The following is a 23,433-nucleotide window of genomic DNA, read 5'->3' as shown; positions in this document are numbered from 1 at the left end:
GAGACTGGTGATTTACCGCTTGCTGTGCTATCTTCCTTGAATATAACTATCTCCCCTTTTGCATACATCTATTTAAAATTCAATTTGCAGCACAACCCAATTAAATTTTAATTTTCTGTTAGATCATTTTCTCTTGGCAACTTCAGAGGTGGTCAATTTTAACATAAAAATGATTTACTTTCCATTAAGCTTTCATTTGATCAGAAACTATTTTTATAAGATTTCAACTAGAAATTTGCTCTTTGAAAACTTACATAGTTAGAGAATAGATCACTGGACATTCTGTTTTTCTCCCCATGTAACACTTTTCCATATACATCTGTTTCCAATATAGACATCTTTTGGCGTTTTCTGTTTAAGAAATATAGTTGCCTTATCCCCAAAGAATAGAATATTCTGTAGCCTGAAAGAAAATCTCTGTAGGCATGTAAGAGCCTAAGCCTCATGATATTTTAAGGTGGTGACAGAAAGGCAATGAATAAAGAGTTAATCAGAATTCATGTGGAGTACAGAAACGTCATCTGTGGTTGAGTTTCACTTTGCATTTTTGAGTTGCCAGTAAGTTTGAAAATTGACCAGCATGAGTCCCTCAAACTATCATAAAGTTAATAATTATTAGGAGAAAATTCTTCAATGCCTTGGGCATTTCTAAATGAGAAAATTTTAGCATTCAATTAATTGGTCGTCCCAATTAGTTTTTAAATTCTAAATTTAATCACTGATAAGAGTTAAGATCTAGAAGAAATCAGGCTATGAACAAGAAAAAGTTCTATAAAAATAGAAATTTGAGTTCCTATTATGATGCTGATAATTCTTCAGTGAGCTACTTTGTTTATTGGCCTACTTTTCTTAAAAGGTCATATTAACAACCTTTTTTAGAACCTGGAAAATAAAAGAAAAAAAATACATTTTGTTAATCTTTTGATTTACTTTCTTCCAGTGTTTTAAATGTGTATTATGATTCATTTGTTTTTATACTGTTTTTTTATACTATTTTTTTAGCTTTTTCAATATTGCCCTGTAATCTTTATAAACTTGACCTTTAAATGTTATATAACATTTTAAGATGTTTCTAATTTGCTATTATTAAATACTTGCTTGTAATTTTTAAATTGTTATTGCTAGGATGCATATAATAAAGGTTATTAATTTTTTATAGTTTATTTCATTAGGGAAATTTGCTATACATATGCCCACTGCTAGCAATGTAGCATTTTATGTCTTTTGCTATCAGTTTTCTTCCTAAATGGTTTTGAAATTCACAATGCCATCAACATTAGTGCATCTTTTTCATCATGGCTATTTTTATTTTTATTAACGTTTCCTGCGGCGGTTGTAAGTATGAAGCAGGCTGCTATGTGAGGGAGTGGTAACTCTTCATATCTCCTTTTTTCCCCCGGTTTGACTTCACAGTTGTTATCAACTGCCTTTGACTGTATTATTGAGACCTTCCCATATTATCTTTCCTAGATTGGACTCTCTTCTCTGCATGGAATGCCCATTAAGTCTTTGGAAGAGATTAAAAGCCTCTTCCAGAGACTGTCTGTCCGAAGATCAAGTTCACCATCTCTTGCCAGTGGGAAAGAGCCATCCTCTGGGGTCCCAAATGCCTTTGTGAGCAGACTCTCTCTCTTTAGTCGAATGAAACCAGCTTCACCTGTGGAGGAAGAGATGTCCCAGACAAGCAAGAGTCCCCAGGGCTCTGGTAACTCAGCTTGTCCCATAGAAACTGAGAAACAAGACGGCAATGTGGGTGTCACAAACGGCAAGGTGGAATCCCTCCCTGGACAGCCCTTGGCCTCCAGCCTGTGTTATGAGGCCGAGAGCCCGGATGAAGCGGCCTTAGTATATGCCGCCCGGGCTTACCAGTGCACTCTGCAATCCCGGACCCCAGAGCAGGTCATGGTGGACTTCGCTGCTTTGGGACCATTAACATTTCAACTCCTACACATCCTGCCCTTCGACTCAGTAAGAAAAAGAATGTCCGTTGTGGTCCGGCACCCCATTTCCAACCAAGTCGTGGTGTATACAAAGGGCGCTGATTCTGTGATCATGGAGTTGCTCTCAGTGGCTTCCCCAGGTGGGTTCATACGGGACTGAGAGGGAAGTGATAGGAAGGGCTTGGAGATTGAAGGGCCACTCTCAGTGGATTTATAAAGGCAAACAAGCAGATGTGTAGGGATCCGTCACACTTGGTGAAGTAGGGGAAGCTGCCTAGAATCTGGTGAGAAAGCACCTAAGTTTTGGGGTTACATAGACAGGGTTCAGATCCGGATTCTGACAGTAGCTGTGTCTTGGTAAAGTTACCTAATTGTCCTTTGCCTTCAATAGATGGGGATTATGGTACCTCCTTTATAGGTTCCTGAGAGGTTTAATGATACACTATATGCAGTATATGCCGCACCTCTGACCAGAGCCTAGAAAATGATAAGTGCTCAATAAATGACAGCCAGCATCCTTGTAATCATTGTGACAGTCATTATCGATGGTGTGGGAATGGTGTTTGTATTAAGTTCTTGGTACTTTTCTCTCCCCGGGGAAAAAGAGACAAGGGAAAGATGTATTCTGAGGGGTCCCTTTTATAAATGCACATTTGGGATTCAGAACTACAAGGCCTTTTGTTTATTGTGGGTTAAGTTACCATTGTTTTAAAAAATATGTCTGTCATTGGGCAAACTGGTGGGAACACGTGTGTTTTGTTAATTATTTTAGATGGACCAGGTCTGGAAAAACAACAGACGATGTTAAGGGAGAAGACCCAGCAGCACCTGGACGCCTACACCAAGCGAGGCCTGCGCACTCTGTGTGTAGCAAAGAGGGTGAGGCTGCTCCGTGTGCCCACTGGCTGGCTTCCTTCCTTCCTAGCTCCACTATCATGTAATGAAAACGAGCGCATATCAAACCCCGATCCAAGCATTGGGAAAAGTTCTTGGGCCACTGGGCTCTATTTTCATATCGCTTCTTTATTCCTTATATATTGGTTGGTTGTAGTTTGTCCTCAAAGTGTTTTGCCAGAAAGATGCCTGAAAGTTATATTGTCTGAGTTCTCCCATGTTTCAATATATCTGGGTGCTTTTGTATGGAAACGGCAGTATGGCTGGGAATAAAAATCCCTGGATCCTACTCTCTTTCTCTGGGCACCTTGTAAATATCATTCCTCTATCTTACAGCATTAAATGTGCTTTGAAAAGAATGAGGCCGGAGACTGGCCTCAATTTTCCACTTATAAGTTCTTGATATTTTTTCCTTATGGACTCATAAGTCTTTATCTGTAAATCCAGGTAAATTTCCTAAATATTATCTCAGTTTTTATCATTCTGTATTGAGAATAACCCTGGGACATAGTGTATCCTTTCTAGATAAAAATTTCAGTAATAAGAAAGAAGACAGAGCTCCAAGAACTGATTTGAGGGGTGTTACTACCGGAACCACCCCTGGGGGCATGGGAGAAACAGAGATATGAAGCCTTTTAAGAGTGAATTGGTCAAGTTTTTTGTGCCACTTGGCCAGTGGGGTATGGCTTAGGTATTGACCAAGTCAAGCTGCTCAGCTGTAATGAGGCTATATGCAAGGCCTTACACCCTTATATTACCCTCCCTCATTTATAAGCCAAGACGTCCCCAGCCCCAGCCCTACAACCATGGCCACAACCGCATCCCCAGCTGCACACCTAGATAGTGTTTCTTCCTTCAGTACAAACTCAGCTAACTCATTGTTTCAGAGTAGAGCAGTGGCAGGAGAAGGTGCGGAAGTCTATTTAGGGTGGAGAAGGAGAGTCTAGTAAGGGCTAGTGCAAGAGAAGGATGTGCTTATAGGGGAGGGAAGGGAGTCTGTTGTCAAGATATAACAGCGCTACGATGAACATTGAAGGAAAAGAAACAGAACGATCAGATCAGCCCACAGAGGGGAAATATTGGAGAAGAACCAAGGGGACTACTCTTGCCAACTCTCTCCCTCTTCTCCATAACTACCTCCCACCCATTCTGTTGTCTTTTCCCTCCCTGGCTCTGAGCTCCACAGTTAATTTTTGCTGTGTTAGAAGCCAGAGTATCAATTTTCTCTCCTTCATTCTGGGCTCTAGCTGGTAGAGAAGATTGAGAGATACATGTAGATCAAAGTATCAATGCTTTAATGGATGTCCAGTAGTTCCCAAACAATAGAGCTCCTGGGAGAACTGAATTGGAGACTATAGCTAGGACCTGAGGCCAACATGGGCATCTCTCATTTCTTCCCCAAATTCTAGTTCTTGGGAACTGCCTTAGGGAAAGTGGGATCTGGTGTACACTCCGAGGCACTTAGTCAACCAGCTGCATGGAGAATCAAAAGCCTGCCTCATACACAGTTGTAAGAAGAATGAAGAATTCAAGATCGAAACAGACCTTCTGCCTTTTCAGTGGAATGATCCTGCCCTGATAAAAATGTAGCCCAATAGATGTCAGATTCTGCCAAATCAAATTACCCTTGTGGGCAAGAATGAGTAGATAGAGACATTGCCTCACCCCCTCTACTGCATGCTGCTTTATAAGAACTGAAAGTAGATTTCTCCCTCTACAGCAACCTGAAGACAAAGGAAAATGTATCATTGGTCCCTTCTCCAGGAATTCCACTTAATTTTTTGTTTGGAAGAGAACTTTCTTGCTTCGCCCATTTGGCCTCGTCTTTCTTTTAACCTTTACAGATAACTCACCCCATAAACCAACCATCAAAAGAAATCAAAGGTGCTGCTAGCTATATAATACCTGAAATTGAGTACTGGACACCACTTTTTCAACTGCACCATTAGAATAACCCTGAATTTAACTTTCAAGTGACTCCTTTCTCCCAACTGCATACTCCCTGGTTTAATTAAATAGATTAACCCACTTTGATCTTATATGGTGCCTAGAATTTCCCAGAGATTCTGAGCTACAGGGTCCATCCATCCTCAGTGTTACACTAGTCTGATCACAGAGCTCGGGAAGTTTAGTGTGAGGATTTGGACCTGGCCTGAGTGAACCCAGAGAAAGAAATACCATAGGCTCATCACATGGCCTGCCTCATAGCTTTTTTTCCCCCTCATAGGTCATGAGTGACACTGAATATGCAGAGTGGCTGAGAAATCATTTTTTAGCTGAAACCAGCATTGACAACAGGGAAGAATTACTACTTGAATCTGCCATGAGGTTGGAGAACAAACTAACTTTACTTGGTAGGTATTGTCTGAAGGGGGAATTTTCAAAAACACTTGATGTCTGTGAATGAGTTATTCACCAGTGCCTTTTTTTCACTTTGATCTAATAGATATATGTGGTTCTGCCCACCCCGTCCAGTTTGACTTCTACCTTGCTTCCAATCCTTTCCACTCCATTTTCCACTGCGGTGAACTTAGACTTCATTTGTGGTGGGGGTAGGGTGGTCATCCTTAAGATCATTTAAAAATTCAACTCTTAACGTCGAATACAAAGCCAATTAAATACCCCGGTTCAAGAGAGGAAAGCTAAAGTTTCTTGCCAGGCATTGGATAAGGTATTTAATACGTGTTGTCTTTTTGCATCTCTATTTGTACAACAATTTGTACAACAAATCTCTATTTTATTTGGAAGAAACTTGGGGCACAGAGCAGTTTAATGACTTGTTCAAAGTCACGTGCTAGTGACTGGCAGAGCTGGGGAGAAGCTCAGATCTACCTCACTCCTGGGCCCATATTCTTTATTCTGTGCCTGCAACTGGGCTAATGAAATTTGTCTCTCTTCTCTTACTTCCTGGTTTCAACTAAAAGTTGCACACCTGACACTTCTTGTCTCAGATTGAGCTGCGTCTTAAAATCACCTGGAGCACTTTAAAAACTACCCATGCCTGCCCAGGGATTCTGTTTCAATTGGTCTGATGTATGGTGTGGCCATTTGAATTTTTCAAAGCTCCCCAAGTAGTTCTAAGAGGCAGCCAAGGTTGAAAAACACTGCCTTAGAGTACTAACACACCAAAACACCAGGCTCTGAGCTCTGTTCCTCTGCTTCAGAGAAAAACAATGATATAACTTGGTCTCCAGCCAATAGAGTAATGATCTTCCTCCTAAGTCATTTCTCCGTGACAGTGTGAGTGGTACAGATTCACATTTCCTCATCTGCAATTCCAAACTCAAAACTGCTTTGTGAGTTTAGTGCCAAAACTCATTTAGCAGCAAAATCAAGCCTGATTTGATAAGACAATTTAAAGTCTTTATTATCCTAATTAGTGTGAATATTGTAATTTGTAAGTTTTGCTAAAAAATACTGATATGCTTGATTACCAGATATTACAAAACATGATACATATAGCCTCTTACCTTTTAAAAATCTGCAAAACTTCTGAATTCTAAAACATAGCTAGCCTCAGTTGTTACAGAAAAGGGAATTATGGACTTATAATATGAAAGAGCATTAAAAAGAGATAATACGTGTTACTGACCAGAACAGTCTTTAAAAGCCTACCCTTACCCTCCGGAGTATCATGGAATTATAAAATTGAAGAGTAAGGATATATAAGTAATTGAATGAAACCTCCTCAATTTACAGAGAAGCAAGCTAGCCAAAAGGAGAGCAAGTAAATTTGATAAACTCAATGACTGCTATGCTTTCTTCCCAAAATATTACTTTGTATATGATTTTGGTCTGAGTCTTCACACTTCATTTGGACCCCTTGAAGCTACTGGAACCTTTTGTGTAGTTCAGGATTGGGTCGGCTAACAGATAGGGTTCAATTTTAGTTTAGATGAGCTTCAGCTGGCTTTTGTTTCTTACAAACCCTGTTGCATTTTGGTTATTTTTTAGGTGCTACTGGCATTGAAGACCGTCTGCAGGAGGGGGTCCCCGAGTCTATAGAAGCCCTTCACAAAGCTGGAATCAAGATCTGGATGCTGACAGGAGACAAACAGGAGACAGCTGTCAATATTGCTTATGCGTGCAAACTACTGGAGCCAGATGACAAGCTTTTCATCCTCAATACTGAAAGTAAAGTATGTTTACTGAGATTAAGCTAGTCTTTTTGTTTTTTCAAAGCCAGTGGAATACTTGTGATTTGATGACTATAAGGAGAAAGAAAAACCAATAACCATTAGCTCCTTGATAATTAGTGCTTCTGTCCAGCAACGTAGCTTGTTTAGTTCTTCTAAAGGCTTGGAAAATATAATGATTCAAAGGAATCATTGCTGAATAAAGACCTTGAAAGAAAATTTTCTTTTTATCTGCCTTTCTTCCCCCCCTCCATATTGAATTATCACTGATTTGACAAGATTTAGACCATGATGACAAAATATGTCAAGCTCTGGGACAGGAATCTACCCCCCTTTCAAGCTGAGAAGTAATGATTTCTGTTGGAGTCAGGTGAATAAGTATTTTCCTGGTAATTCTAAAATTAGACTCAGAGGATAATCCTGCTAGTGCACCTAGTGCACCTGAGAATATCAAAAGTTGGAAGAACTGTTTAAGGGCAGGGAAAAAAGGGTTTTTGGATTTTTTTTCTCCTCTTTTTTAAGGAGAAGGAATTTAAGAGATTTGGACTCAGCCTATTTTTCTAATACCCCTTCGTCCCTCCACCCCTGCCACTAATCTCTAATACAAATGTTCTAATCAATTAAACAGGCATTTTATTTTTTTCAGAAGATTCCTAGTATAGTGATACTAAGATTTGTGCATACTGTTTAATTTGCTTGGAAAACCTTCCTCCTTCCTTCCTCAGTTGTCAGACTTCATCAGTCACATCCATTCTGTCATAGCAACCTGCCTCAGAAATCCCCTGGAGCTTCTCACCTGGATCACGTCTTGGGTCTTGGTCACAGGTTGCCACGTTTGGTTAGCCATGTTTTTATGGTCAGGCCTCAGTCAATAACCAACTAGATGGTACATTTTGAGGAAAGAGAGTTCTCCTTGGCAGTTGACGGTGGCCCAGGGACCCACAAGCATAGCCAACAGCCAGATCCCAGTTTCAGCTGGGGAGTGAGCACAAGAAAATGCTTGGTCATTTTAGTCACTAAAATGGAAGTGCCCTAAGTCTGGTAAGACCTGTATTCAAATGCTTAGCCTGCCAGTGACCAGGTATGTGACCTTGGCGAGTTACCCTCCTGAGTCATTTTCTTACCTGTAATGTGAGAGTAATGTCTATTTCATAGCGATGTTGTGGGCATTAAATGGGATATAAAATAAAATATAAACTGTTTAATGTGGTGCCTGGCAGATGAAAGGGGTTCAATGAACTTTTAAAAGTAAAAGTAATAAATCATTTGTGTTCAATTTTGACTATGCCATTTTTGTGAGCAGTAAAATCATTAGTATTATGAAATTTATTTATAAATATACAATTTATGGTTAAAGGTATTTAAAACTACCAACTCAAATCTTTATAGAGTATCCACTGTGGACTCTTCTAAATACAAAAGATTTTTTTTGCTCTCAGTAGGTATTTCACCTCAATTTTTCAGATAACTAAACGGAACACCGTGAGTGAACATAATTTAATTGAGTTTTATAATGACTCAAGTCGATGCATATAAAATCCCAAGCACACAGTAGGGGCTCAGTCACTGTATTATTTTCTCTTTTTCTCACTCTCCACCCCTCGTATGCTAAGAGTTAAAAATGGAATTGAAGGTCATGAGCCCAATTTGTTGTTTAGCGAAGGACATTGCTCGTGTGACATTTTAAGTGGGCCACCTGGCAACCGATGGATTGTCCAATCATATCTATAGTGTAGTACCTCAACTTTACAGGTTTCCATCAACTTTGGTTCCTAAATTTGCAAATTAGGTTATGGTAAATGTTGCCACTTACAAACCTTACATAATTTCTGTTCTCATAAATTTCGATTCTATTTTTTTTTTTTTTTTAATTTTTATTTATTTATTTATTTTTAATTTGTAGCTATGTTGGGTCTTCGTTTCTGTGCGAGGGCTTTCTCTAGTTGTGGCAAGTGGGAGCCACTCTTCATCGCTGTGCACGGGCCTCTCACTATCGCGGCCTCTCTTGTTGCGGAGCACAGGCTCCAGACACGCAGGCTCAGTAATTGTGGCTCACGGGCCCAGCTGCTCCGCGGCATGTGGGATCTTCCCAGACCAGGGCTCGAACTCGTGTCCCCTGCATTAGCAGGCAGATTCTCAACCACTGCGCCACCAGGGAAGCCCCGATTCTATTTTTAATAGACTCATATCCTGGATTATTTATTGCCTTTCAGGATTCATCATTTAATTCTTTAAATTTTATTTTCATTTCATTTAAAATTTTCTTCTGAGATAGTAACTCTTTATATTCATGTTTCTTAGAATCTATAAAAGGCTTTTTCATACATGATCTCATTTGACCATTATAACTAGTAGAGCAGATAAAATTATCCCCATCTTATACCCTGAGACTCCAAAAGGTTGTGAATTGCCTAAGCACCGACAGCTGATTACTTGTCAAGCATGCTTTTGGTATTATGTTACATATTACATAACCTATATCTGTTTATCTGTATAAATACATTATTCATGGAGTTAAGTTCTATAAAGTTGCTGAAATACTGAAGTAGTAAAAACTGAACCATTGCCCCTATGAGAAATAAAGGATTAGGTTCCCGTGAGCCTCTGGTCAGAACACTTTCATCAACCAATCAGTAGGTAACTTTGTTTCATGTATGTTTCTTTTTAAAGATACCTTATTTTATATATATATATATATATATATATATATATATATATATATAATCATATATATTATGTATATAATCATATATATTACATATATAATTTTATATATATTATATATATAATTATATATATATTATATATATATAATTTTATACATACATAGTTGATTCATTAACACTGAACTCATGACCAACAGCATATAACTCAGGTTTGAACGAAGTTTGTCTAACACACGTTTTCTACATAAAGCACATCACAGCCTTCCTGTACATAGGAGCACTAGACAGCATTAAAGGGCTACAGTTAGGGCCATTTTAAACGGTGAATTCACCATCAAAAAGCACAAAAATGCAAAAAGTGTGTCACCAGACAGAGAGTGAAAAGGGCACTTGTTTGCAGCGTGGGAGCTGACCTAAGTCGGGCATCACCACCTCGCTCAGCTTCAGCTGGAAAGGTGTGTGTTGCATGACTCAAATCTTCGGGCACTCTGCACGTGTCCACACATGACCAAGAAAGCACCTTTATCGTAGGATTACAGGTAAATTTTAGCAAGTAGGTGAATTTGCAAATATGGAATCTGCACATAATGAAGATTGACTCTGTGTATGTATATATTTTCTATAATGAAAATATAGTTAATTTATACAACTAAACACTTTTGTACTCAAGAGAATAAAAGTATCTGGAATCAATCTACAGTCGTAAAACCAGATAATTGACGTTCATATCTTGAAGGGCATCCAGTCAGACTGCACTCTGCAGTATGAGCATGTGAATGCTATACAGGCTATATTTATACTGTTGTATGGTATTGTGGCTATAATTTTTCACTTAACAAATATCTTAACCATCATGTCATGTTAATAGAGGTCTTGATTTTCAGTGACTGCAGGGTACGTTACCTTCTAAATGTACCATTTTAATTTAACCAAAGTTTGGAAGGTTTTTAAAAATATTTTTTTACTATTCTATACTGAGCCTATGCTGAGCATCTTTGATTCATCTTTGTATACTTTTCCATGGGGCCTTTTGAGGTGTATGGGATCAGCTTTATTCTCGTGGTGAAGGTTGCCAGGTAGCTCCATTTTGAAGTTGAATCTCTTGTTTATAGTTTATGTGGTTGTTAAGTATTTGTTGTGTCTGTGTGCCTACATATTCATACCTACTTCCCATCTTGTTTTGCTTTGGGTTGAGAAATGATTGATAAAATACCATTTGAAATAAGAGTAAATGGCCTCTGAGTGAGGGGCTCTTTTGTGAATAAACTATTTCAGACTTAGTGTATAAACATAAATGCACCGTTCCAGGATTTTGTTTGGCTCTGTCTTTAGTGGTCATTTGACACAGTAATTTCTGTATAAGTTTATTGTTCATGTTCTTGAGTAGAATTCATCTAATGAATATTTATCGGGTGCTTAACGTGGCCCTCTTTTAGGCATTAGGAAGATTTCAAAAGTAAATTAAAAGTGCTGTCTGTCTTCAAAGAGCTTCCTAACAAGCGTGGGATGCGGAGAGTGGAGGGATGTATGCACACCAAATGGGATGAGTCCACTAAGAACATCGACCAGAATGTTAACTCGGTGAGGGTGGGGATTTCTGGTTCATTGATGTATCCCCAGCACCTAGAATTTTTTCAAATACACAGTGGCTTCTCAATAAATAGTAAGTGAGTGAATGTGTTGAATCAAAGAAGAGAAAAATAATTATTACTGTTTTAAATTCTGCTGTGTCATGCTTCACACTAGGAGCTTTGCATGTATTGGGTTGGCCCAAAAGTTCATTTGGGTTTTTCCAAGACATCGTACGGAAAACCCGAATGAACTTTTTGGCTGACCCAATATTATTTCACTTATTCCTCACAACGAATTATAATGTAGACATTTGAATTTTTCTCATGAGAACGTTGAGGCTCAGAGGTTATATTAATTTGCTTAAAGTCAAGCAGGTAGTAAATGAGAGAATGAGACCGAAGGGCTCTTGAGATTCATGGTTTGAGAAGGTAAATTGCACAAATAAAGGAAGAAATTCTAAAACTGTTTCTTAGTTGTACAGTTGGAAGTGAGATGCACCCCATCCTTTTATCCTGTCCCCATATACACACAGAAGTCTCTGTGGAAGAGCTGTGAGGTCTTGGAAAGCAACCGATTATTCACTCCCTGGGGTTGACTTGATGGAGCAAATGTTAAAGAATAGCAATGATAAATATTGCTGGATGTGGCCAGCAGGGGAGCCCCAAGGCTAACTGTCTTTGCCTCTCGTTTCAAGGATGCCTGTGAGATGCTGATGGACACAATCCTGAAAGAACTTCAGAAGAAAAATCCAGCTTCTCCAGAGCAAGCATCAAGTGAGGCTTTACACCAGCCTCCCGCGCCCCCGGACTCAGGGCTGCGAGCTGGGCTCATTATCAACGGGAGGACCCTGGAGTTTGCCCTGCAGGAGAGTCTGCAAAGGCAGTTCCTGGAGCTGGCTGCTCGCTGCCACGCTGTGGTCTGCTGCCGAGCCACGCCCCTGCAGAAGAGCGAAGTGGTAAAACTGGTCCGAAGCCATCTCCGGGTGATGACTTTGGCCATCGGTGAGCGGGAGTGGAGCCCAGCCCTGCGCTTCTCACTTTCATGTCACGCCAGAAGCTGATCCTTCTGTCTCTCCTTCCTTCTGTACACGTTTGCCCTTGTGTCGGTCTGTCCTTTTCCTCCCCCACTTTCCCTCCCCTTTTCCTCCCTTCTTTCTCCTCCGTCCCCTCACTCCCTCCCCTTTCCCCTCCATCACCTATTTGGCCTCTTCTTATGAACCAGGTGGTAGAGATGTGACATGGAAAGCAATATAATAGGACTCTGTGGTACATGTCAGATCCCCAAATCATCTGGGTTAAGGAGGGTAATGTACTGAATCAGAGACCTGAAAAATCCATGAGTTCTACCTTCGAGAAAGTTAAATTCAAGAATATGAACAATTCATTTATTTATTCAATCAACAACTATTTTTTGAGTGCCTTCTATGTACCAGGCATTTTTCTAGGCAATGGAGATACAAGAGTATACAAAACTGACAAAGTACCTTTCCTTAAGGAGCTTACGTATAGGAGGGCAATGCAGTAAAAAGTGGAAAAAAAAAAAGGTGTAAAGATATAAGATATCAGATAGTGACAAATGCTATTGAAAAAAATAAAGCAAAGTCAGGTGATGCAGAGAATTGGGGGAGGGGGAAGGGACTTCTATTTTAAATAGATTTTTCAGAGACAGTCTTACTGATAAAGTTGTGTGTAAGCAGAGACTTAAAGGAAATGATAAGGGAGCCATAGGAGATCTGGGTGGGGGAAACATTCCTGGCAGAGAAGACAATGGACCGTGCTTGGTGTGTTCAAACCCAAAGCAGGTTGAGCAAAGGGAAGAGTCTTCTGCAGGTTAGTGAAGGACAGAGAGGTGGCAGGCGACCAGGTCCTGTAGAGTCTTGGAGGCCATTAGGAATTTTGGCTTTTATAGAAGAGATAGGGAGCCACAGGAGGACTTTGAGCAGAGGAGGGACATGAGCTGCCTTAAGTTGAAAAGGATCACATTGGCTGCTGTGTTGAGAGTAACCACTGGGTTGTAAGGACATAAGGAAGGAGACCAGTTGAGCAGCTATTGAAATAATTTGGGGAAAAGATGACTGTGGCTCGCGCGCAGGTAGGAGCAGAGGAGGTGGTGGGATGTGGTAAGATAATGGACATGGTTTGAAGAAAGAGCTGCTGATATTTGCTGACGGATTGGATACGTTATATAATAGAAGGAGTCAAGGGGGATGTCAAGGTTTTGTCTCTTGAGAACAGAAAGGATGGAGCTGCCATTTACTGAGATGGAGTCGGGGAAGCAGGAGTTGGGTTTTATACATGTCAAGTTTGAGAAATCCATTAGATGTCTAAACAGTGATGTCAAGTAGGCAGCTGGAGATAAAGTCTGGAATTTAGCAATGAGGAATTGGCTAGAGACATAAATTTGGGAATTGTAAGTCTAGTGGTGATATTTAAAGCCTCGACAGTATTATCAATGAGATTACCAAAAAAATGAGTGTAAGTGGAGAAGAGAAACAGGGTGAGATTAAGCTCTGAGACACTCCAAAGTTCAGACATTAGCAAGATGAGGACTCAACCATCTCTTATAGTCTCTGTTTCCACCTGGATTATTTTCAGTCTCAGGTAGCATCTCCCCTCAGGGTGCTGGTACAGCTACTGAAAATTCCCACCTTTATATCTTATCCTATTAGCAACCTGAGAGAAAAGATAGCACCTCTTCTCGAGTTGCTGGAATAAAGTATCAGGATTAGGGTGAAATTTTGTTCAACTATCTTATTGAATGAGCATATAAATGAGTGAATTGTTCAAGCCCCTGGATCCATCTGTTCCTGAGGCTAGAGCCCTGGACATGTCAATTCTATCAAGCTGAATCACGTGCCCATCTCTGAACCAACCACTGAGGCCAGGGAACAGGCAATGGTAGTTGTCCAGGCCTGAGTCAGTTGCCCATCCCAAATCTGGTGGTTTGGGCTCAGAGACTCATGGACTCAGAGTTCCCAAGGAAAATCAGGATACTATTACCAGAAAACAAGCTTGCTGGGCAGTTAGGAACAACAGATGTTCATTACCAGCAGGAATGTAATACCTCCTCTAAAGAAGCTTCCAATGTGTTGGGAAGACAAAGAAATCTATAGCAAGCTTAATACCATGATAGGTATGATAGAGATTTGTAAGGTGGTGCTTGGAGCCTAAGGAAGGGGCATTGGATCTAAAAGGAACATGAGAAGGATTTCCCAGAGGAAGTGATTATCTAAGCTGAGCGCAAGAGCCCTTGAAATCCAGCAAGGTGGGGCAGGGTTGATAAGAGGACAGTGCTATAAGAATAGAGAAACAGCATGTGCAGGGCTGGAAGGAGTAGTGTACACCTGGAAAATTGAAAGTAGAGTGAGTGACAGAGAGAAAGGGGAGGTCAGTCCAGGTAAGGGCTGTAGCATGAAGGACTTTAAGGTAGTGTTGAGTATGGAATTCTTCCTGATGGCAGTGGGATGCCACGTTGCATTTCTGCTTAGCTAGCTTCCAGGCAACTTGGAGACATGGGATAAACTTTGAAGGATTTGTTTGTTTGAGTGGCCACTGTTGATTTGCACAGTTGGCAGCTTTTCTTTGCTCCTCATATGTTTCTCACCTTTTCTTTTGTTTCACAAAGGTGATGGTGCCAATGATGTTAGCATGATACAGGTGGCAGACGTTGGGATTGGGATCTCAGGTCAAGAAGGCATGCAGGTGAGTGGATGTTGTGCACCCGGAACACCATGAACTTGACCCGCCCATCCAAAGGCAGCATTCTCCATGGTCAAACCTCTGGTAGAGTGAGGCTGTCTGCGGCTAGCTCAGGAGTGGGTGACAGGACATTTAGCCATTCGTTCACTGATTATTTACTGGGTGAGTATTATGGTAATCTCCCTGGGTAATTTTAGCTCTGTGGCTCACTTGTTCAGTTTAAAAATATATAACTTATCTAAGTCATAAGGATATATATTTTTAGCACTGCAATAGCTGTATGACTTTTGACACTGCTGAGAGCTACTAAGGATTTGAATGAAATATCTCAAAATCCTAAAGAGAGAGGGAGAGGGGGAGAGAAGATAGGAGAGAATGAGGGAAGTGGGATTGTCCTATTTTCGTGTGCACGTTATGTGTGTTGACTAGTGTTTTAGGCACAAAATTCAGATAGAAGCTTGTCCAAAAGACTTGCTTGTCATGTATGGAGCAAGTGCTGTCAAAGGAAAGTGGGATGTGAAGCTTAGGGTTTCCCGAGAGTGATAAATTATGACATCTCTATAAAAGATGAGAAATTCAGATACCTCCTTTGCCTGCTAACATTATACAAAGTCACATGAAGTCATGACTATATACTTTTAATATTCTCCTCATTGAGGAGAAGTAAATGCACAGTCACGCGCAGAGTTCTTGGTAAGGGGGCTGCTCTCTAGGGAAAGTACACTTGCTGAAATTACATCATGAATGGTGACCAGAGAGAAGTTTTGTTTCATTGGACCGCATTGGAAAACTGAGTGGTAACTCCAGGTAACCCGTTAAGGCTCTGTATTCATGGGTTTTTGTTTGTTTGAAGGTTGTTTTTGTTTTTTTTTTTTTTCCGGTCTAAGGTTTAAACCACATATTTGACCAGTCTGAGCCTGCTGGCGGTTAGGCTGCCGTGCTGTGTCTGTTGTAACGTGTTCCATTGCTCAGGGTGACGTTCTCTCCCCGTTGCCTCTGCAGGCTGTGATGGCCAGTGACTTTGCCATTTCTCAGTTTAAACATCTCAGCAAGCTACTCCTTGTCCACGGGCACTGGTGTTATACCCGACTTTCCAACATGATTCTCTATTTTTTCTACAAGAACGTGGTATGTAGCTCCAGAGAATTCGCCCCCCTCCCTTCTCCCTGCCACTCCAGCTTGTGTAAGGGGTGAAGAGGAAGGGCCCGACGCTAAGCGCACTTTGCTTATTGATGTTTGGGAAGCAGCCAGGAGCACTTCTGCTGTCTTACCAGGAATAATCTGGGAATGTGCTGTGTTTCAGCTGCTGACAGCAGATTGCTAGGCTTGTCCATCTGCTAGCATTTTCTATTCCCTATGCATTTAAATTCAATTAAGCCCTGTCTGATTCATTTAGAATCCAGTTTTTGACCTTCCATAAAAAGGTTGTGACAAGCAGAATTGTGACATGTTTAATGCTTTCTGTCAGTAGAGAATGAAAAAGTTTGCTTCCATTTTACGGGAGATATAAAAAATATATATGTATATATGCTGTCGCCAGACGGATGTCGCATGTGGTATATTGAAGACACAGATACAGATGAAAACCAAGTATAGTGCCTTACGCTGTAGCTGGCTAGCACTCCCAGATGAAGAATTCTTTGGCAAGCCTGTAAAATGTGTTTGTGCTTGGTAGCTATTTGATGGTCAAGGAACTTAATTTTGACTATGTAATTCATAGAAGGGCAGAATTTGAGTAGTAGGATTCCTGGCTTCTAATCTTCAGCAAACCATTTAAATTTCAGTTTTCTCTTTCATAAACCCATGTGGACCTTAGATGGCTTCACCTAAATCCCTTCTAGGTGGGGTGATTATGTAAATATGTCATGATTTTCAGACCACATTTATTCTTGGTCTTTAAAGTGCGTATGTAGCAAGTTAATAGTAAACAAATTTACATCACTCTGTTGAAATGCCATCTTTAGGAAAAAGATGACTTGAATGGGTCATTTTTAGGATATCCCAAATATGTAATTTAGATCAGTGCTTGCATGTGTGTCTGTCTGTCTGTCGGTCAATCAGCAGGAGCATTTTGTTTCCTATAGCATGATGAACTTTTCAGGAAGCTTTCAGTACTTTACTAATTGGAATTAGCACATTCAGTCAAAGTTTAAGAAAGCCTTGATACTTTATGAAAATATTTGAAATGTATAATATCTCTGTCAGTGTGATTCTGGGGAAAGCTGTGATTTGTAATTTAAAATTCCAGGACTTAGTGGTCAATGACTTTTAGAGGGGAGCCCGTCTCCCGGGTTTTTAAAATACCTTTGCATTTTTCTGCCTTCTCTTCTATTATGATGCAGTCCACTGCGTCCTCTCCCCCTTCCTTTTAACTCCATATTTCTAACTCATATTAGAAGGAGACTAGGACATTATGATAAAACAAAGGTCCAACTGTTGTTAAGTATTAAAAATTTTGTCTCGTGAAAAAAAAAAAAAAAAAGATGCCACATGCCCTTGGAGAGAGGGGGTGTTTATTAGTAGAGAGCACATCACCAGGGAGCAAGGACCCTGGGGTCGTTCTGCTCCATAAACCTTGATGGCCGTTCACACTGAAATCCTCCTGACTTGTTTCTACCTTTTTCTCGCCTAGCCAAACAACAAATGGTTTGTAAACTATGGAGAACAGGGCCAGTATCAGAAGCCATTCGAATAGCTTAGCTTTCTGAGACTGCGGTTCTTGCATCTTGGGCAATTTTTGAGAGAGTGACGAGGACTATGGATTCATTCCCCAGAATAGTGCCCCAAACCGCATGTACCTAAAACTAGTACATTTTCAGGAGTGAGGCATAATGCGTATCCATGGACCCTAGACTAAGAAACTCTATTCTAAGGATTGTGGCCCCCATCCTGAGGTGTTTCAGTGTATCTATGGTGCCAACAATAATATCTTAATCAATTAATTAAAATCGATAAAAAGGCATTTTACAGGTCATGAGCAGTTGCTAACTGGATCTTGATACTAAGACCTGACGTAGTATAATTCTCATTTTCCGGACATAGAAACCAAAATTCATAGAGGTTATTAAAATGACCTAAAGTCATACAGTCAATAGGAAGTTTCCCTAGGACTTGAAACAAGACCCCCTAATTTTAAGCCCAGTGACCTTTCCTGTGGCCTGCCTTCCTTCAGGGCACAGAGCTTTTGCTATCATGGACTTACTCTGTGTGAGATAAAATAAGAAACTATGTATGTGCCTGGACTGTAGCATGACCACCTGTCTTGGTTTTCCTGGGACTGTCCTAGTTTTTATAGTAAGAGTACCATGTCCTGGGAAATTCCTCAGTCCCAAGCAAACTGGGATGGTTGGCCACTCAACTGACACCATCCCATTTCACCAGGAAAAAATAATTGTGAACCCAGAAAGCAAGAGAATGAACACTTGTTGTATGCCTGCTACATACCAGGCATAGGGCTAGATTCTCTTCATCTGGAGCTGGAACATCTGCATTTGAATACTGACTCTGCCACGTGTTAGCCAGGTAACTTTGGGCAAGTTCCTTAGCCTCTCCGTGCCTTACTTTCCTCATCTGTAAAATGGGAACAACGGTAATTCCCAAGTTGTTACGAAAATTAAATGTATTCTTTGTAAAGCTCTTAGAACAGTGCCAGCACCACATAGTAAATGGTCTGTGTGTGTGTGTGTGTGTGTGTGTGTGTGTTTTAACTTAGTTAAACATTTACCAAAAAAACCTGCAAGGTAAGTTGTGGTCTTCCATTCTGTAAGTGAGGAAAGGAGGGGCGGAGATCACATGACTCAGGACAGTGGCATGTGTGGTCCTAGCACGCATTGCTGACTCTAAGACGCGAATGTTCCTCTTTGTGTCCCTAGGCCTATGTGAACCTCCTTTTCTGGTACCAGTTCTTTTGTGGGTTTTCAGGAACATCCATGACTGACTACTGGGTCTTGATCTTCTTCAACCTCCTTTTCACATCCGCCCCTCCCGTCATTTACGGTGTTCTGGAGAAAGATGTGTCTGCAGAGACCCTCATGCGACTGCCTGAGCTTTACAGGAACGGCCAGAAGTCAGAGGTGGGTGTATGGCAAAAACGCACAGACCGATACGTAGCTGCTGTCAAAGCCGCTCAGCTCCAACGTTGTTGGGTATTGAAAACTATTTGAATCATCTGTTTGTTTCCAAAGATCTCTACTAACACAGCAGCTATTAAGTCAGTCGCTTCTGAGATGAACACAAACAAAACTGTGAAAGATCTTAGGTATTTATAAGCAGAAATCCAGTCCTCAGACCTTACAACTAATAATATCTAATATTTACTAAACCCCACGGTGCTGCCTTTTGTGCACACTACTAAATATCCCCAGTCCCATTTATCTTCACAAAGCACTTTGAGAGAGAACTTGGTATTGTTCCCATTCTAAGAGAAAGAATCTGAACTTCAGGGGGGCTGAATAATTTTTCCAAAAACCTCACAGCTAAAAAATGGCAGAGCTAGGATGGGAACGCTTTTTAGTCTGGTTCTAAAGCCAAAATTACATTCTTCAGGTTCTGCTGTCACGCAAAATAGTGGTGTGAACTTAACGACTCCCTCTCCCTAAATCCATGTCCCACCTCCCCTTAACTGATCTCTCAGTCCTGTCCATCCACCTCTGATATGTCCCTTATGTCTCATTTCCTCTTATCTATAGTATTGTAGTTGCCGATTAATTGGGCTAGCTGTCTCAAAACTTTTTTTTTCTAATTTGTCTTTTACAAAATTAATAACCAGCATTGAGATGGTCTTATGAACATTTATGTAATGCCTCTTACATGCCAGGCACTGTTATAAGTCCTTAACATACATAAATCTACTTCTCAAAATGATCCTGCAGGGTAGATGCTATCGTTATTCACACTAGATGAGGAAAGTCAGGCACAGGGAGGTACTTTAAGTAATCTGCCCGTGTCACCAAGCTCACGGGTGGTACAGGTAAACTCCGGTTCCCGATCCCCTGCTGTGCTGCAGAAAGAACACTGATGCTATCTTTGGTCCTTGGGTGCCCCTCCACCCCTTCGCTGTTTAATGGCCAGAAATCCAAAGTGCTCTCCTAAGGACATTGTCAGGATCACAGAGACTGAGGTGGACCAGCAACCTGTAGGCACGTATAAGCGGACAAAGCTGAGGGGTCAATCTGGTCAGATAGTCTAGCCTTGAGAAAAGGACTGTTAGTCAGGACTCTTTCAGTTGCAAGTGACAGAAAACCAGCTCCAATTGGCTTAATGAAAAAGGGAAATATATTGGCTCTCATAGCTGCAAAATCCAGGAGTAATGGCCAAACAGCATTATTCTTAAAGCAACTGTCAATGTGCTGGTTACAACTCCTTGGCCCAGCTTGAGTCCCCTGCCTTTCCCTGTGCTTATCATTGTGGCTGGAAAGATCATTTTCTCATTGACTAGGCCTGGGCCATAGATCATTCCTGAGGACAAAGCTGAACCCTATGGACAGGATTGGGAAGGAGGGTTTCCTGTAAAAGGACTGGAGAGACGAAAATGAGACCCATCATGAGAAATCCACGGGTCAGACTTTACTGGCCTCACTGTTCTGAAGATGCTGACCCAAAGCAGCACATGTTAGAAACGATGGGTGATGTTTAGCCTGAGTTTAAATTCGGGTTCAGTGGTATGTGACCTTGGTAAGTTATTTAACTTGCCTGTACTCCGGTTTCTTTACTTTATGGAGACGGTGTGAGGATTGAGTAAGATTACGCTCTCAATGTTGTTATTTTTACCCCACCCCCAACTCCAGACTTAACCAAAAATTTGAGGAAATCCTGAATTTAATATGATGCATTTATTTTCATCAATCCAATTTTATTCTGAACTGCCTTTTGAGACTGGAGGGTAATTTAATGTCCTTAGGCTCATGGAGCAGGCAACATGGAGAAGTCAACTTCCAGGGAGGAAGAAATCCTTACAGTCCTTTAATATCATCCAACCCATTCAGATCAAAAAACCACATGAGGTTTTCCTATAAAAGTCCAATCCTACTTGAAGTTCAAGACCAGGGTGCAGGAATATGTGGTTGATATTAATGAAGATTGTCCTGTACCCTAGGTCTAAGTTAAATTCCAAGTCCATTGGGGAAAGAGGGGTAAAAGCAGACATTTAATGTTTTTATAGCTTGGTGTTTTAAAAGCCCATTTGTTCAGCCTGAACATTGTAATTGGTCTTTACCCTTGGAAGAGTTGAGGTCATTGTTTCCTGTTGTTGAACACTGCTATCAAGCCTTGCACACATTGTTCTATTGAGCTGGCTAGTTTTATAATACATGGTAAAGCAGGCAGAGTCCCAGCATGTGGCTATTGATAAAAGGTAATTAATTTCATTGACTTTACCTTCCGGAAGAGTTGCCCTTCCTTTGAACTTGGCCTCCAAACAAATTCTATTTTATGCTTGGGCCATTTCCTGTCTTTGGTGTCATGAAATATACTCTCCAGGGTTATAGCATCTCTCTCCTTGAAAGGGGATGAGCCTGGAAGGCTGCAGCCAGAAGCGTCCCTTCCAAGAAGCAATCGTCTATTACCCATCTCTCATCACCCACACGGCCTTCTTTCCTGGCTTTGACTTCATGTCCAGATTTTCCCTCTCAGTTTCCAGGAGATCCCATGAGTTACTCCCTTCAGCCCTTCATTTATCTACGACCCTTCTCTACCCCTAATTCCCCTTGCTCACATTACTGTGGAGGAAGTGTGCTTGTTAACCTTTTGGCTCTAGGTTTTTTGAGCAAGCCCTGTTCCCCCAGAAGCATGAAGCTATATTTTAACTTATCCTGAAATTGTTCTCTCTTGTCCAGTGACATTTTGGTTGCCCCTTTGACGCTGCCACATTTTCTTCCACCATTTGATTATGCTTCTGCTTAGAATTTATGGACACTTGGATGAAGAAAGGCAGGTAGAAGATTCCATCATTTCCCATGACAAAATTGTAAAAGAAGCTACAGGGGAAAGTAGACTGGAAATGATGAATCTTCATCGCTTTGATTTTACAGAGGACAAAGAGATAAGAAAAGAAAAAAGATGTAGAACTTCTAAGTGTAATCTCTTGAAGGACAGAAGAATTTATATGGAGATGTATATTTATAAAGCTTTAGGAGACAATTACACATTTTCAAGAAAATTTCAGTTTCTTTTTGCATTTGAAAGGAAATAAGACTATAAACACGTTAAGAAAAGGGAAGACTAGCTCAGGGATATGATACATGTGTTGTCATTTTTGTTCATGGCAGACATCACTAGTACACTGTAGCACTCCATCCTTCCTGCTGGGTCTGAATGGAACCTCAGAATCCTTTTGCACACTCATTACTATTTGATCAGAATTATCTTTTGTTTGGAAACCTGTTTTCAATCACTTGACTGGTATCTCTACTTGATATTTCTCTGTTTCTACAAGCTTTTGGTGGGAAGCAGTTTAGCACATGAAAAGTTATATAAGAATATTAATCCAACAAATATTTGAGTACCTGCTATGTACCAGGCACTGTTTTAATCACTTGAATAAGAGAGCCCAGGTCCCACTTTATGAAGCTTGTATTCTGTTGAGAGAAACATAAATCATTAGGTAAACAATGATTATTGTTAAGATTATTTCCGATGGTGATGAGAGACTTCTAAGGATGCCATGCTAGTAAATGATTAAGTGGGCATGACTTTTAGACTGGTCTGGGGTCTGTGACTCTATGAGGAAGTAATATTTGAGCTGGGATATGAATAGTGAGGAACTGGTTGTGTGGGGGGTCCAGGAAGAATTTCTGGCAGAGATGACAGTGCAGGTAAAGCCCTGAGGAAAGAAGGGATTGGCATATTTGAGAAATAGGGTGAAGTCTGTGTGTTGGGAGGATGGTGAATGACAGTAAGAACAGGTGGGTGGCCCTGGAGAGCAGGGGCTTCCATGGGCAGACCATGCAGGACCTCCTAGACCATGGGAAGGAACTTAGATTGTATGGGAAATGCAGTGGAAGTCATTGGAGGAATAGGAGGGGGGTCAGTTTGATTAATTAGGGAGATGGCATGACCTGATTTACATTTTTTAAAACTATCTGGCTGCTGTGGGAAGGTTGGATTAGGGCTAAGAGAGGAAGCAAAGAGGCCAGTTAGATGGCTCTCCCATCATTCATAGAGAGTTGATGGTGAACTGGAATGAGGGGAGTAATGGAAATAAAGGTGGATGGATTGGAGAAGTTTTTGAAACAGTGTTTTCTGATCAATGGGAAATGGAAAATTAGTATTATCTTTATTTGAGGTAGATTTAAGATTGATCCAATGATAAAAGCAATACGAGTTGAAGAAGAGTTCCTTCAGGGTTTTTTTCCCCCTGTGAACTCATCTCATTCAATTATCACCCCTCATTCTTCCACTACTACTTACAAATCCCACCTGTTTTGTGAGTGAGAGAATGAAGGAATAGAGTTTTCTCTCAGAGAAGCAAAAACAAGTACTGGCTTGTGTTGTTCCTTGATCTTGCTTGACTGTTACTAATCTTACTCCC

At 40.7% G+C, this 23,433-nt stretch overlaps 1 protein-coding gene across 3 annotated transcripts in view; it reads left to right on the top strand.

Moving 5' to 3' along the window:
* ATP10D (ATPase phospholipid transporting 10D (putative)) overlaps positions 1 to 23,433 on the top strand; it is a 132,767-nt gene that overhangs the window by 98,905 nt on the left and 10,429 nt on the right. For 2 of the 3 annotated variants that reach the window (XM_036853175.1, XM_036853177.1), the window contains 8 exons: positions 1,471 to 2,080; positions 2,713 to 2,819; positions 5,062 to 5,188; positions 6,789 to 6,973; positions 11,903 to 12,209; positions 14,833 to 14,909; positions 15,909 to 16,034; positions 18,779 to 18,979. In XM_036853175.1, coding sequence (XP_036709070.1) covers positions 1,471 to 2,080; positions 2,713 to 2,819; positions 5,062 to 5,188; positions 6,789 to 6,973; positions 11,903 to 12,209; positions 14,833 to 14,909; positions 15,909 to 16,034; positions 18,779 to 18,979 — 1,740 coding nt within the window. The remainder of the gene's footprint in view (positions 1 to 1,470; positions 2,081 to 2,712; positions 2,820 to 5,061; positions 5,189 to 6,788; positions 6,974 to 11,902; positions 12,210 to 14,832; positions 14,910 to 15,908; positions 16,035 to 18,778; positions 18,980 to 23,433) is intronic. The other variant, XM_036853176.1, reaches the window with a different exon arrangement.

The sequence above is a fragment of the Balaenoptera musculus genome, chromosome 5 (assembly GCF_009873245.2).
Source record: "Balaenoptera musculus isolate JJ_BM4_2016_0621 chromosome 5, mBalMus1.pri.v3, whole genome shotgun sequence".
Lineage (NCBI taxonomy): Eukaryota > Metazoa > Chordata > Mammalia > Artiodactyla > Balaenopteridae > Balaenoptera > Balaenoptera musculus.
Note: the sequence above shows the minus strand (reverse complement) of the source record. Positions and strands in the feature narration are given on the sequence as shown.